This window comes from Lathamus discolor, unplaced genomic scaffold (assembly GCF_037157495.1).
Source record: "Lathamus discolor isolate bLatDis1 unplaced genomic scaffold, bLatDis1.hap1 Scaffold_958, whole genome shotgun sequence".
Classification (NCBI taxonomy): Eukaryota; Metazoa; Chordata; class Aves; order Psittaciformes; family Psittacidae; genus Lathamus; species Lathamus discolor.
In genome coordinates, this window is record NW_027069415.1 from 21,145 (window position 1) to 35,000 (window position 13,856).

The 13,856-nt window shown below is 58.5% G+C and overlaps 2 protein-coding genes and 2 long non-coding RNA genes across 6 annotated transcripts in view; 3 read left to right on the forward strand and 1 right to left on the reverse strand.

Annotated features, from left to right (window-relative positions):
* The first annotated feature begins 461 nt into the window (after positions 1–461).
* Positions 462–1,721, forward strand: LOC136007055 (uncharacterized). The gene is made up of 2 exons (XR_010609443.1): positions 462–540; positions 626–1,721. It is a non-coding gene; the product is annotated as an uncharacterized LOC136007055 (long non-coding RNA).
* A 1,162-nt stretch (positions 1,722–2,883) lies between these two features.
* On the reverse strand, positions 2,884–9,952 carry LOC136007057 (uncharacterized). 3 transcript variants are annotated; one of them, XR_010609447.1, is made up of 5 exons: positions 9,659–9,952; positions 9,493–9,577; positions 9,278–9,413; positions 3,343–3,581; positions 2,887–3,197 (listed from the first exon to the last, which is right to left on the reverse strand). It is a non-coding gene; the product is annotated as an uncharacterized LOC136007057 (long non-coding RNA). The 3 variants fall into 3 exon arrangements; XR_010609445.1 differs by having other exon boundaries at positions 2,884–3,581; positions 9,659–9,946; XR_010609446.1 differs by lacking the exon at positions 2,887–3,197 and having other exon boundaries at positions 3,473–3,487; positions 9,659–9,946.
* On the forward strand, positions 5,357–9,104 carry LOC136007056 (dehydrogenase/reductase SDR family member 4-like). Its single transcript, XM_065665000.1, is given in 9 exon segments — positions 5,357–5,437; positions 6,793–6,812; positions 6,815–6,971; positions 7,065–7,167; positions 7,290–7,360; positions 7,449–7,500; positions 7,910–8,044; positions 8,744–8,799; positions 8,878–9,104. Coding segments are annotated over 9 exon segments (756 nt in total). The 5' UTR covers positions 5,357–5,390; the 3' UTR covers positions 8,993–9,104.
* A 2,301-nt stretch (positions 9,953–12,253) lies between the features above and the next one.
* LOC136007059 (neuroguidin-like) overlaps positions 12,254–13,856 on the forward strand; it is a gene marked incomplete at its 3' end in the record, with an annotated part of 4,057 nt that continues 2,454 nt past the window's right edge. The window contains exons 1-2 of the mRNA XM_065665001.1: positions 12,254–12,301; positions 13,724–13,795. Of these exons, the coding sequence (XP_065521073.1) occupies positions 12,254–12,301; positions 13,724–13,795 (120 nt within the window). The remainder of the gene's footprint in view (positions 12,302–13,723; positions 13,796–13,856) is intronic.

The following is a 13,856-nucleotide window of genomic DNA, read 5'->3' on the forward strand; positions in this document are numbered from 1 at the left end:
ATAGGGACCCTCCCCTAAACCCTATGGGACCCCCATATCTGCCCCCCCCTTAAATCCATGACCCACCAGAGACCCCCCTATCCCCCTTATGTCCCACTATGACCTCCCCCCACCCTAGGGACCCCCCCTATGATCCCCCCATACAGACCCACCATGCCCCCTGCCCCATAGAGACCCCCCTGTGCCCCCTGCCCACAGAGAACCCCCCACGCCCCTGCCCCATAGAGACCCCCATGCCCTCTGTCCCATAGAGACCCCCCATGCCCCCTGCCCCATAGAGACCCCCCCATGCCCCCTGCCCTACAGAGACCCCCCATGCCCCCTGCCCATAGAGACCCCCCCATGCCCTCTGTCCCATAGAGACCCCCCATGCCCCTGCCCCATAGAGACCCCCCCATGCCCCCTGCCCTACAGAGATCCCCCCATGCCCCTGCCCTACAGAGACCCCCCCATGCCCCTGCCCCATAGAGACCCCCCCATCCCCCCCCAGGAGCGCCGGCGCTGGAGCGGAAGGCGGCGGAGCTGGAGGAGGAGCTGAAGGTGCCATTGTTGGGGGGGGGCCGGGGGAGCCAGACCCATGGGACCCCCCCTCACACCCCCCCCCCACCCCATGGATCCCCCCCAGGCTTTGGCCGATCTCCGCGCTGACAACGAGCGGCTCAAGGACGAGAATGCGGCGCTGATCCGGGTCATCAGTCGGCTGGCCAAATGACCCCGACCCACAGCGGGCCCCATAGAGAGACCCACGGAGGGACCCATAGCCCATAGAGAGACCCACGGAGAGACCCAGAGACCCATAGAGAAACCCACAGAGAGACCCAGAGACCCATAGGGATACCCACAGAGATACCCATGGAGAGACACAGAGACCCATAGAGAGACCCACAGCAAGACCCATAGAGAGACCCACAGGGGGACCCATAGAGAGACCCACAGTGAGACCCATAGAGAGACCCACATCAAGAACCACAGACCCATAGAGAGCCCCATAGAGAGAACCACAGCAGGACCCACAACGAGACCCATAGAGAGAACCACATCAAGACTCACAGGCCCATAGAGAGACCAACAGTGAAACCCATGGCAAGACCCATAGAGAGAACCATAGGGGGACCCATAGTGAGACACATAGAGAGACCCACAGTGGGACCCACAGTGAGACCCACGGGGGACCCATAGAGAGACCCACAGACCCACAATGGGACCCACAGTGAGACCCACAGGGGGACCCATAGAGAGATCCATAGAGAGACCCACAGTGAGACCCGTAGAGTGACCCACATCAAGACCCAGAGCGGGACCCCCCATTGCTGAGCCAATGCTCCCCCACTCCATAGAACCCCCTCTTCAAGCCTCCCCGCTCCTGCCCCACGGCTGCCAACCCCCCCAGGGGGCGGAGCCAAACCCACCGTGGGCCGCCCCATTGCACTGTGCACGGGGGGTGTTGACCAATGAGGGGGCGTGGCCATGGAGGGGTGGCCAATCAATGCTGCTTTGTCCTCCCCAAGTGGGCGGGGCTACCGCACGTCAGCCCTGCCCCCTCCTGCATGCCAACCAATGCGCTGCTTCCTCGCCCTCCCCCAGCCAGAGGGGCGGGGCTTCGCCTGACCGCGCCCTTCGCCAACGCCCGCCCCCTCCATAGGGGAGCCCCTCCCACCCCGCGAGGATTTTTGCATTAAAAATAAGGAAATAAGTTAAATAAAGTGAATTAAAATGTGAAATTGCATGGGGGGGAGGGGCTGGGGGGAGGGGCATAGGGGGTGCATTTGCCCTCAGACGACTCACATCCAGCTCAAATTGCCCCAAACCCACCTGAAATGCTGCCAAAATGGTATAAATTTCATAATTTTCAATTTTTTAATTCAAATTTTAATTCTTATTTGTTAAGTCTTATGATTTTTAATTTTTAAATTTTATTATTTTTTAATTAAAAATTTATGATTTTCCCTACCTTTTTAAATATATAAAGGTTATAATATTTATTTTTTTAAGTCAGTTTTATTATTTTTAAATTTCATGATTTTTAATTTTTAAAGTTTATTAAAAAAAGTCATTAAGAATTTATGATTTTCCCTACCTTTTTAAAGGTATAAAGATTATAATTTTTTAAAATTAATTTTTTATTATTTTTAAAATTTTATGGTTTTTAATTTTAAAAGTTATGATTTTTCCCTACCTTTTTAAGGTATAAAGGTTATAATTTTTAATTTTTAAAAAATTGATTTTTTAATTTTGTGATTCTTAAAGATTTTATTTTAAAAAATGAACAAGTTATGCTTTTTCCCTACCTTTTCCAAGGTATGAAACCTTTAAAAGCCAAGGGTGGGGTGTGCCCCAGTACCAATAGAGGGACGCGTGGTTCGAGCCACTCGAGCTCCACGTTGAAGGGAACCAGCCCAAGCGGCCCAGCCAAGGGGTGTGGGGCGGGCGCCGGCGCGGGTGCGTGGAAGCGGATTCCAGCACTGGATTACCCGGACTCCCGGTACCGGTCCCCGGCAGGGCCCTTCCTGCCCCGCCCCGGACCCTTGGGGTGAGGCTTGCGAGCGCTGGGCGCTTCCATGGCAAAATCAGACTCCCGAGAGGCACCCCCCCCACGCCTTCTGAGGGAAAGCCGGGCCGTGTCATTCACAACTTGACAGAACTTGATAGAGTCATAGCCTTATATAGTCATAGCCTTATATAGTCATAACTTGATTTATTAATAACATTATATACTCATAAATTCATATATTTATAACTTGAAATATTAATAACTCTATATATTCATAACTTTATGCATTCATAACTTTATATATTCACAATCTGATATAACTCATGATATAGTCATAATTTTCTAGTTACAACTTTGTAGATTCATAACTTTATATATGAATAATTTGATATATTCATAAGGATAGATTCATAACTTTATGTATTCATAACTATATATTCATCAGTTGATATAGTCATAACTTGATATATTAATAACTTTATATGCTTATATACTTTATGTGCGAATGTTGGCGAATTGATACCCTAGAGGGAAGGGATGCATCCAGAGGGACCTTGACACGCTTGTGAGGTGGCTGATGCCAAAACTTACGGAGTTCAACCACAAGTGCAAGGTCCTACACCTGGGTCGGAGCAATCCCAGGCACAGCTACAGGTTGGGCAAAGAAGAGATTCAGAGCAGCCCTGTGGAGAAGGACTTGGGGGTGCTGGTCGATGAGAAAATGAACATGAGCCGGCAGTGTGCGCTCGCAGCCCGAAACCAACCGTATCCTGGGCTGCATCAAAAGGAGTGTGACCAACAGGTCGAAGTAGGTGATCCTGCCCCTCTACTTTGCTCTTGTGAGACCTCACCTAGAGCACTGTGTGCAGTTCTGGTGTCCTCAGCATAAAAAGGACATGGAACTGCTGGAACAAGTGCAGAGGAGGCCATGAGGATGATGAGGGACTGGAGCACCTCCCGTACGAAGACAGACTGAGGAAGTTAGGGCTGTTCAGCCTGGAGAAGAGAAGGCTGCGTGGAGACCTCATAGCAGCTTCCAGTGTCTGAAGGGGGCCTATAGGGATGCTGGGGAGGGACTCTTCGTCAGGGACTGTAGTGACAGGACAAGGGGTAATGGGTTAAAACTGAAACAGGGGAAGTTTAGATTGGATATAAGGAGGAAATTCTTTCTTGTTAGGGTGCTGAGGCACTGGAATGGGTTGCCCAGGGAGGTTGTGAGTGCTCCATCCCTGGCAGTGTTCACAGCCAGGTTGGATGAGGCCTTGGGTGGGATGGTTTAGTGTGAGGTGTCCCTGTCCATGGTAGGGGGTTTGGAACTGGGTGATCTGAAGGTTCTATCCAACCGTAACTATTCAAATGATTCTATAATATGCATGTCTGTACGTAATGAATATGTATGCTTAGTGACTATAGAAGGACGGCTTGTTTAGCAGTTCGGAGACACGGGTTAGGAGGAGCTGTCCCCCGTGGCTGCCGGCGCCGCAGTGAAGAATACCTGCTTGAACCTTGAACCCTTTGCTGGTGAGTTTGCCCCTGGTGTTTTCTCCGACCCACCATCGACCCCCGTATCTCCCCTAATCCCCCCAGAGATGCCGACAGACCCCATTATGGGTCTCCAGACCCTCAACTCCCCCCATATCCCCCTCTAAACACCTCATATCCCCCCCATAGAATCCCATTTACGGAGTCCAGCCATCCATATTGCCCCATAGACACCCTGTCTCTCCCCATATCCCCACATAGAATGCCATGTTGGCACTCCAGACTCCCATATTCCCCCATAGACCCCCACGTAGGGACTCCAAGTCCCCCCATATCCTCCCATATTCCCCCACAGAACCCCATGAATGGTCCCCAGACCACAATAGGCACCCATGTAGGAACTCCAGCCGCCCATGTCCCCCTTAATCCCTCAATAGACCCCTATGAAGGGTCTCCAAACCACCACAGAACCCCAAGTAGTGACTCCAGACGGCCGTATGCACCCTAATCCCCCCTCAGACCCCCATGCAGGGACTCCAGACCCCCAAATCCCCCCCATCGACACCCATAATGTGACTCCACACCCCCATATCCTCCCATATTCCCCCATGGAACCCCATGAAGGATCTCCATCACAGACCCTCCATCACAGTCTCCAGACCCCCAAATCCCCCCACAGATCCCCATAATTGTACTCCAGACCCCAAAGCCCCATATAGACCCCCATGTAGGGACTCCAGAACCCCATATTCTCCCTAATCCCCCACAGACCCCCATGTAGGGCAAAGGGGGGGCTTTAGGGGAGAGCGGGAGGTAAGGGGAGGCAATGGGGAGGTAACAGGGAGTTAATAGAGGGCAAGGGTGGAGCCGTGCCGAGCCGCGCCGAACCGAGCCGAGCCGAGCCGTGCCGAGTCGAGCCGTGCCGAGCCGAGCCGAGCCGAGCCGAGCCCAGTAATCGGGGGGCAACGGGAGGCAATGGGGGGTAACAGGGGGGCAACGGAGGTGTCGGCTCCTCTGGGACGCCCTCGGAGCCACTCGGACCCGAAGCCTCCCGAAGGGGCTGAGCCTCCCGCAGGGACCCGAGCGGAGCCGAAGCTTTCCGAAGGGAGCCGAGGGCAGCAGAAGCCGCCCGCGGGGGCGGAGCCACCCGAAGGGACCCGAGCGGCTCCGAGGGGGTTCGCGAGGAGCCGATGCCTGCCGTGCCCCCCCCAACTGCCACCCATTAACCCCCCCGTCCGCCCATTGCCCCCCATTTCCCCCCATTCACCCCCATTGCCCCCCATTCCCCTCTATTAACTCCCGATTACCCCCCCCCATTCCTTCCATTACTTCCTCTCTGCCCCTAAGGCCCCCCCACTACCCCCGGTGCCCTCCCAGGGCAGAGGCCGCCGTGGGGCAGCGGCTTCCAGAGCTCCCAATGGCGCTGGTGGGGAAAGTGGCAGCGGTGACAGCGGCCACCGATGGGTGAGTGCCCCATAGAGCCCCATAGGGACCCATAGAGACTCCATAGGGACCCATAGGGACCTAATAGAGTCACATAGGGACCCATAGAGACTCTATAGGGACCCATGGAGCCCCATAGGGACCCATAGAGACCTAATAGAGCCCCATAGGGACTCATAGAGCCCCCTAAGGACCCATAGGTACCCAATAGAGCCCCCTAAGGACCCATAGGGACCCAATAGAGCCCCATAGAGCCCCATAAGGACCCAATAGAGCCCCATAGGGACCAAGAGGGTCCCATAGAGCCCCATAAGGACCCATAGAGACCCCACAGGGACCCAATAGAGCCCCACAGGGACCCACCGACACCCATAGCGATCCATAGAGACACCATAGACCCACCATAGACACAGCCCCGTTTCCCTCCCTATTGCGTTTCTACCACCCCATAGCCCCCAATAGGCCCCCATAGCCCCCCTAGAGCCCCAGATCCCCAGTGACACCCCATAGACACCCCATAGACACCCCATTTCCGTGCCGATGACCCCATAGCCCCCCCCATAGCGCCCCATGGATACCTCAGAGGCCCCCCCAGAGCCCCCATAGAGCCGAGGGGGCGTGCCCTCGGCTGACCCCGCCCCCTGCGGCACTATACCGCCCCCTGCTGGACGCGCAGCAACACGCTGACTCTACCCCCATGTAGCCCCTCATTAGAGACCCCATAGCGCCCCATAGAAACCCCATAGACCCCCGTAGCGCCCCACAGAGCCCAATAGCGATCCATAGATACCCCATAGTGCCCCATAGAGCTCCCATAGTGACCCCATAGAGCCCCGTAATGCCCCATAGAGCTCACATAGTGACCCTATAGCACCCCATAGAGCCCCATAGAGCTCCCATAGTGACCCCATAGAGCCCCTTAGAGCTCCCATAGCGCCCCATAGTGACCCATAGCGACCCATAGCGCCCTTAGAGCTCCCATAATGCCCCAGAGAGGCCCCATAGCACCCCATAGAAACCCCATAGAGCCCCAGAGCCCAATAGTGCTCAACAGATACCCTATAGTGCCCCATAGATACCCCACAGAGCCACATAGAGACCACATAGAGCCCCATAGAAAACCCGTAGTGCCCCATAGAGCCCTATAGTGACCCCATAGAGCCCTGTAGCGCCCCATAGAGCTCCCATAGCACCCCATAGAGCCCCATAGTGACCCCATAGCGCCCCATAGAGACCCCATAGCACCCCATAGAGACCCCATAGCGCAGCATAGAGCTCCCATAGAGCCCCACAGAGGCCCCATAACACCCCATAGAGCCCCATAGTGCCCCATAAAGCCCCATAGCTCCCCATAGAGCCCCATTGCCCCCCTGCAGCATCGGGCTGGCGGTGGCGGCGGCGCTGGCGGGGCTGGTGCCCACGTGGTGCTGAGCTCGCGCCGGGCCGAGCACGTGGAGGTGGCGCTGGAGCGGCTGCGGGCGCTGGGCCTGGAGCACGTGACCGGCTGCGTGTGTCACGTGGGGCGGCCCCAGGACCGGCAGGCGCTGGTGCAGAAGGTGAGTGCCGGCAATGGGGCGGCAATGGGGGGGACTTGTGGGTCCCAGCCCCACACTTATGGGTCCCATGCCCCCTCCCCCCCCCCCCCCAGGGCTCTGGACACTTATGGGGGCATCGACATCCTGGTGTCCAACGCGGCCACGAACCCTGTCATGGGCAGCACGCTGGAGGCCGAGGAGGAGGCGTGGGATAAGGTGCGACCCAGAGATCCTGCCCTATAGATCCTGCCCCATAGATCCTGCCCTTTAGATCTGACCCATAGACCCTGCCCCATAGTTCCTGCCATTTAGATCTGACCCATAGCCCCGCCCCACAGATCTTCCAGGTGAACGTGACCGCGGCGGCCATGTTGATCCGCCTCGTGGTGCCCCACATGGAGAAAAGGGGGTGAGGGGGGTGGGGATTGGGGAGGAGGGGGCGGGGCCAAGCTGTGGCCACCCCCACCCCACTGTGGCTCTTCCCTCGCTCCCCTCAGGGGAGGCTCCATTGTGTTGGTGTCGTCGCTGGCCGGGTACATGCCCTTCCCGGTGAGCTGTGGGGCGCTGGGGGGGGGGGGTATGAGGAGTCTATGGGGAGGGCTATAGGGCGGTGATGGGGCAGGCTATGGGGTGAGATCTATGGGGTTGGACCCATGGCACAGGCCCTATCGAGTGGTATGCATGGGGCAGGATCTATGGGTCGGGATCTATGGGGCAGGATCCATAGGGCTGGCTATGAGGCGGGTATGGGGTGTCTCTGGAGCAGGCTATGTGGTCTCTATGGGGGGGTTGGCCCCGTGGCAATGGGATCCATGGGGCAGGATCTATGGGGCAGGCTCCATCCGTGCTACACTCCACGGCTGCCCCACGGCTCAGCTCTGCTGTCAGCCCATTGGCTGCGGCGCTGAGCAGCCGCCAAGTGGATTGGCTGCGGCTCAGTGACGTCACCGTGGGGCAGGCACTGGGGCCCTATAGCGTGAGCAAGGCAGCTCTGCTGGGGCTGGTGAAGGCGCTGGGCCCGGAGCTGCGGCCCCGTGGCATCCGCATCAATGGGGTGGCCCCGGGGCTGATCCGCACCCGCTTCAGCAGGGCCGTGAGTGACCTGGGGGGCGCTATGGGGCGTCTGTGGGGTATCTATGGGGCACTATGGGGTGTCTATGGGGTATCTATGGGGCACTATGGGGTGTCTATGGGGTGCTGTGGGGCACTATGGGGTGTCTATGGGGTGCTATGGGGCTCTATGGGGGTTATGGCGGGGTCCAGGCAGCGCGTTGCTGCGCATCCACCAGGGGGCGGTACAGTGCTGCAGGTGGCGGGGTCAGGCGAGGACACGCCTCCTCTGCTGTATGGGAGTATAAAGAGGTCTATGGGGGCTCTATGGGGTTTCTGTGGGTCCCTATGGGGTCTCTGTGGGGTCTCTATGGGGTCCCTATGGTGTTTCTATGGGTCCCTATGGGGTCTCTATGGGTTTCTATGGGGTCCCTATGGGGTTTCTTTCGGTTCCTATGGGGCGCTATGGGGTTTGTATGGGTCCCTATGGAGTCTCTATGGGGTTTCTATGGGTCTCTATGGGGCACCATGGGGTTTCTATGGGGCACTATGGGGTCTCTATGGGTCTCGATGGGGTGCTATGGGGTTTCTATGGGGCTCTATGGGTTCTCTACGGGTCTCGATGGGGTGCTGTGGGGTCCCTATGGGTCTCTATGGGGCGCTATGAGGTTTCTATGGGTCCCTATGGGGCGCTATGGGGTTTGTATGGGTCCCTATGGGGCACTATGGGTCCCTATGGCAGCTCTGGGAGGACGAGGCCGTGCAGAAGCGTGTGATGGGGGCCATGGGCATCGACAGGTGGGTGACATCACGTGACCCCCTTAACCCCCCTCCCCATCACATGAAACCCCCTCCTTCATCACGTGACCCCTGCAGGCTGGGCACCCCCGAGGACGTGGCCGGGGTCGTGACTTTCCTGTGCTCCCCCGCGGCCGCTTACGTCACCGGGGAGACCGTGGTGGTGGCCGGCGGCGCGGCCTCCCGCCTCTAGGGGGCGCTGCAGGGCACCGCCGGCCACTCTGTGCTCTCTATGGGGCTGCACGAAGCACCAATAACACGCGAAACTGACCCCCCAGAAATAAAGACCACACCGCTCCCCACAAGTGACTCCTAGAGACCCATAAGTGCCACCCTCCTGCCCCATAACCACCCCCGAGCCCCATAACTCCCCCCCACCTCCAGCCCCATAGCGCCCCATAACCACCCCCGAGCCCCATAACTCCCACCTCCAGCCCCATAGCGCCCCATAACCCCCCCTGGGCCCCATAGCTCCCACCTCTCCACATCGCCCCCTGCCCCACGGCTGCCCCACAGCTCCTGGGGGGCGTCGCTGAGCTCGTCCTGCAGCACAGAGCTGCTGAGGGCCCGGCACTGTGCCACCTCCTGCGCCCGCTGCTCCTGCCCCACGGAATCTATGGGGCACAGGCACCCGTCAGCACCCGCACTGAGTCCTATGGGGGCCGGGAGGCGTGGGGTGGGCCCTGCACTCACCGTACTGCACGGGGATGATGCGGGGCGGGACTTAGCGGCGCCTGCCCCCTAAGCCAGGGGCCTTCAATGGGGCTGCTTCAGGTTCCTATGAGGCAAAGGAGGCGTGAGCTGCCCCATAGTGTGCCCATGCCCACTCCATAGCACCCTGGGTCACCCCATAGCTCACCTCGGCCATGTTGGAGGGCTCCGGATGGAAGGCCAAAGGGTGCTCAGCTCCTATGGGGCGGTCACGAGTTATCTATGGGGGGGGGCAGAACCCCATAGGGAGCACTTATGGGGCGCACTTATGGGGCAAGGCTCACCTGGGGCCCCCGTCATGGCCGCCCGCAGCAGCTTCTCCACTTGGTACTTGAGGCGGTGCTCGATGGGGCGTAGCTTCTCCAGGACCTATGGGGCAGCCCCATAGAGCCCAGCCCCATAGATGTGCCCACAACACCCCTTATACGAAGCCCATAGAGCCACCAGCCCCACAGATCCACCCCCAGCTCCATAGACCCGCCCCCCTCACCCCTTGTACGAACTCCATAGAGGCTCCAGCCGCACAGATCCACCCACAGCCCCACAGATCCACCCCCCACCCCTTATACGAACCCCATAGAGGCTCCAGCCCCACAGATCCACCCCCAGCCCCACAGATCCACCCCCCCCACCCCTTATACCAACCCCATAGAGGCTCCAGCCCCATAGATCCACCCCCAGCCCCATAGATCCACCCCATAGACTCCTATAGACCCCCATAAACCCCTATAGACCCCCACAGACCCCCATAAACCCCCTATAGACCCTCCATGGACGCCCATAAATCCCCTATAGACCCCCCACAGACCCCCATAGACCCCTATAGACCCCCCCAGACACCTATAGACCCCCAATAGATGCCCCATAGACCCCCAGACCCCCATAAACCCCCTATAGACCCCCCATAAATGCCCATAAACCCCCTATAGACCACCCACAGACCCCCCAGACCCCCATAAACCCCCCATAGACCCCCATAAACCCACTATAGACCCCCCACAAACCCCCATAGAGTCCTATAGACCCCCATAAACCCCTATAGACTCCCACAGACACCCCCAGACCCCCATAAACCCCCTATAGACCCCCAACAGATGCCCCATAGACCCAAAACAGACCCCCACCAGACCCCCACAAACCCACTATAGACCCCCACAGACCCCCATAAACCCCCACAGACACCCTATAGACCCCCAAAGACCCCCCCAGACCCCCATAGACCCCCATAAACCCCCATAGACACCCTATAGACCCCCAAAGACCCCCCCCAGACCCCCATAAACCCCCTATAGACCCCCCATAGACGCCCATAAATCCCTTATAGGCCCCCCCCAGACCCCCATAGACCCCTATAGACCTCCCCAGACCCCCATAGACCCCCAATAGATGCCCCATAGACCCCCATTAACCCCCTATAGACCCCCATAGACCCCTATAGACCCCCCTAGACCCTCAATAGATGCCCCATATACCCCCCCAGACCCCCATAAACCCCCTATAGACCACCCACAGACCCCCCCAGACCCCCATAAAACCCCTATAGACCCCCAACAGATGCCCCATAGACCCCCCAATAGACCCCCACAAACCCACTATAGACCCCCCCAGACCCCCATAGACAGCCTATAGACCACCATAGACCCCCCCCGACCCCCATAAAACCCCCTATAGACCCCCCATAGATGCCTATAAATCCCCTATAGACCCCCCACAGACCCCCATAAACCCCCACAGACCTACATAGACCCCCACAGACCCCCATAAACCCCCTATAGACCCCCCCATAGATGTCCATAAACCCCCTATAGACCCCCCACAGACTCCTATAGACCCCCGAGACCCCCATAGACACCCCCAGACCCCCATAAACCCCCTATAGACCCCCCCATAGACCCCCATAAATTCCCCACAGACCCCCCATAAACCCCTATAGACCCCCCCAGACCCCCGTAAACCCCCTATAGACCCCGAACAGATGCCCCATAGACCCCCAATAGAGCCCCATAAACCCACTATAGACCCCCCACAGACCCCCATAGACTCCTATAGACCCCCATAAACCCCTATAGACCCCCCCAGACCCCCATAAACCCCCTATAGACCCCCAACAGATGCCCCATAGACCCCCCAATAGACCTCCATAAACCCACTATAGACCCCCCCACAGGCCCCATAGACCCCTATAGACCCCCATAGACCCCCCCCCCTTGTCCCTTGACAGGGACAGCAGGTCGAAGGAGGTGATCCTGCCCCTCTGCTCTGCTCTTGTGAGACCCCACTTGGAGTACTGTGTACAGTTCTGGCGTCCTCAGCATAAAAAGGACATGGAACTGCTGGAACAAGTGCAGAGGAGGCCACGAGGATGATGAGGGACTGGAGCACCTCCCGTATGAAGACAGGCTGAGGAAGTTGGGGCTGTTCAGCCTGGAGAAGAGAAGCTGCGTGGAGACCTCAGAGCAGCCTTCCAGTACCTGAAGGGGGGCCGATAGGGCTGTTGGGGAGGGACTCTTCATCAGGGCCGCTCCTGTCCGCCGGCCCTTGTCCCGCCCAACCACTCAGGGGGCGGTCCAACAGCCCCATTCTTCGCCTCCCATTGGGTCCGTTCCCCTGTCGCTCCTCCCCTCCCGCCCAGAGGCGGCGAGGCGGGACTTCCTCTCCCTCCTCGCCGTCCCGTTGGTCAACATCCCCAGAGCCGCGCTCTATTGGCAGCTGCCACCGCCCCGGCAAAACCTTCAGTGCCAAGATGGCGGCGGCGGAGGCGGTCACGCTGCTGGAGGCTCTGGAGGGGCAGGTTCGGGCCCACATTTACCCCCTGGGACCCACATTTACCCCCTCGGACCCACGTTTACCCCCCTGGGGACCCACATTTACCCCCTCGGACCCACATTTACCCCCTGGGACCCACATTTACCCCCTGGGACCCACATTTACCCCCTGGGACCCACATTTTACCCCCCTGGGACCCACATTTCCCCCCTCGGACCCACATTTACCCCCTTCGGACCCACATTTACACCCTCGGACCCACGTTTACCCCCCTGGGGACCCACATTTCCCCCCTCGGACCCACATATACCCCCCTTCGGACCCACATTTACACCCTCGGACCCACGTTTTACCCCCCTGGGACCCACATTTACCCCCTGGGACCCACATTTACCCCCTCGGACCCACATCTACCCCCCTGGGACCCACATTTACCCCCTCGGACCCACATTTAACCCCCCTGGGACCGGCATTTACCCCCTCGGACCCACATTTTACCCCCTGGGACCCACATTTACCCCCTCGGACCCCCATTTACCCCCCTGGGGACGCACATTTACCCCCTCGGACCCACATTTACCCCCCTCAGACCCACATTTACCCCCTCGGACCCACATTTACCCCCCCTTGGGCCCACATTTACCACCCTGGGACCCACATTTACCCCCTCGGACCCACATTTTACCCCCCTTGGACCCACATTTACCCCCTCGGACCCACATTTACCCCCCTGGGACCCACATTTACCCCCTGGGACCCACATTTACCCCCTTGGGACCCACATTTACCCTCCTGGGACCCACATTTACCCCCTCGGACCCACATTTACCCCCTGGGACCCACATTTACCCCCCTGGGACCCACATTTACCCCCTGGGACCCACATATACCCCCTTCGGACCCACATTTACCCCCCTGGGACCCACATTTACCCCCTTGGACCCACATCTACCCCCCTGGGACCCACATTTACCCCCTTCGGACCCACATTTACCCCCCTGGGACCCACATTTACCCCGCTCGGACCCACATTTACCCCCTGGGACCCACATTTACCCCCTCGGGACCCACATTTACCCCCCTGGGACCCACATTTACCCCCTCGGACCCACATTTACCCCCCTCAGACCCACATTTACCCCCTCGGACCCACATTTACCCGGTTCGGACCCACATTTTACACCCTCGGACCCACGTTTTACCCCCCTGGGACCCACATTTACACCCTGGGACCCACATTTACCCCCTCGGACCCACATTTACCCCCCTGGGACCCACATTTACCCCGCTCAGACCCACATTTACCCCTGTGGGACCCACATTTACCCCCCTCAGACCCACATTTACCCCCTGGGACCCACATTTACCCCCCTGGGACCCCACATTTACCACCTCAGACCCACATTTACCCCCCTTGGACCCACGTTTTACCCCCCCTCTGCTGCAGGTGGCAGCAGTGACCGAGCACGGGCGGGCGCTGCTGCAGAGGCTGCTTGGGGGAAAGCTCCGCACCGAGAAGGTACCTATGGGGCTCTATGGGGCACTATGGGGTGCTGTGAGGGGTGCTATGGGGTGCTATG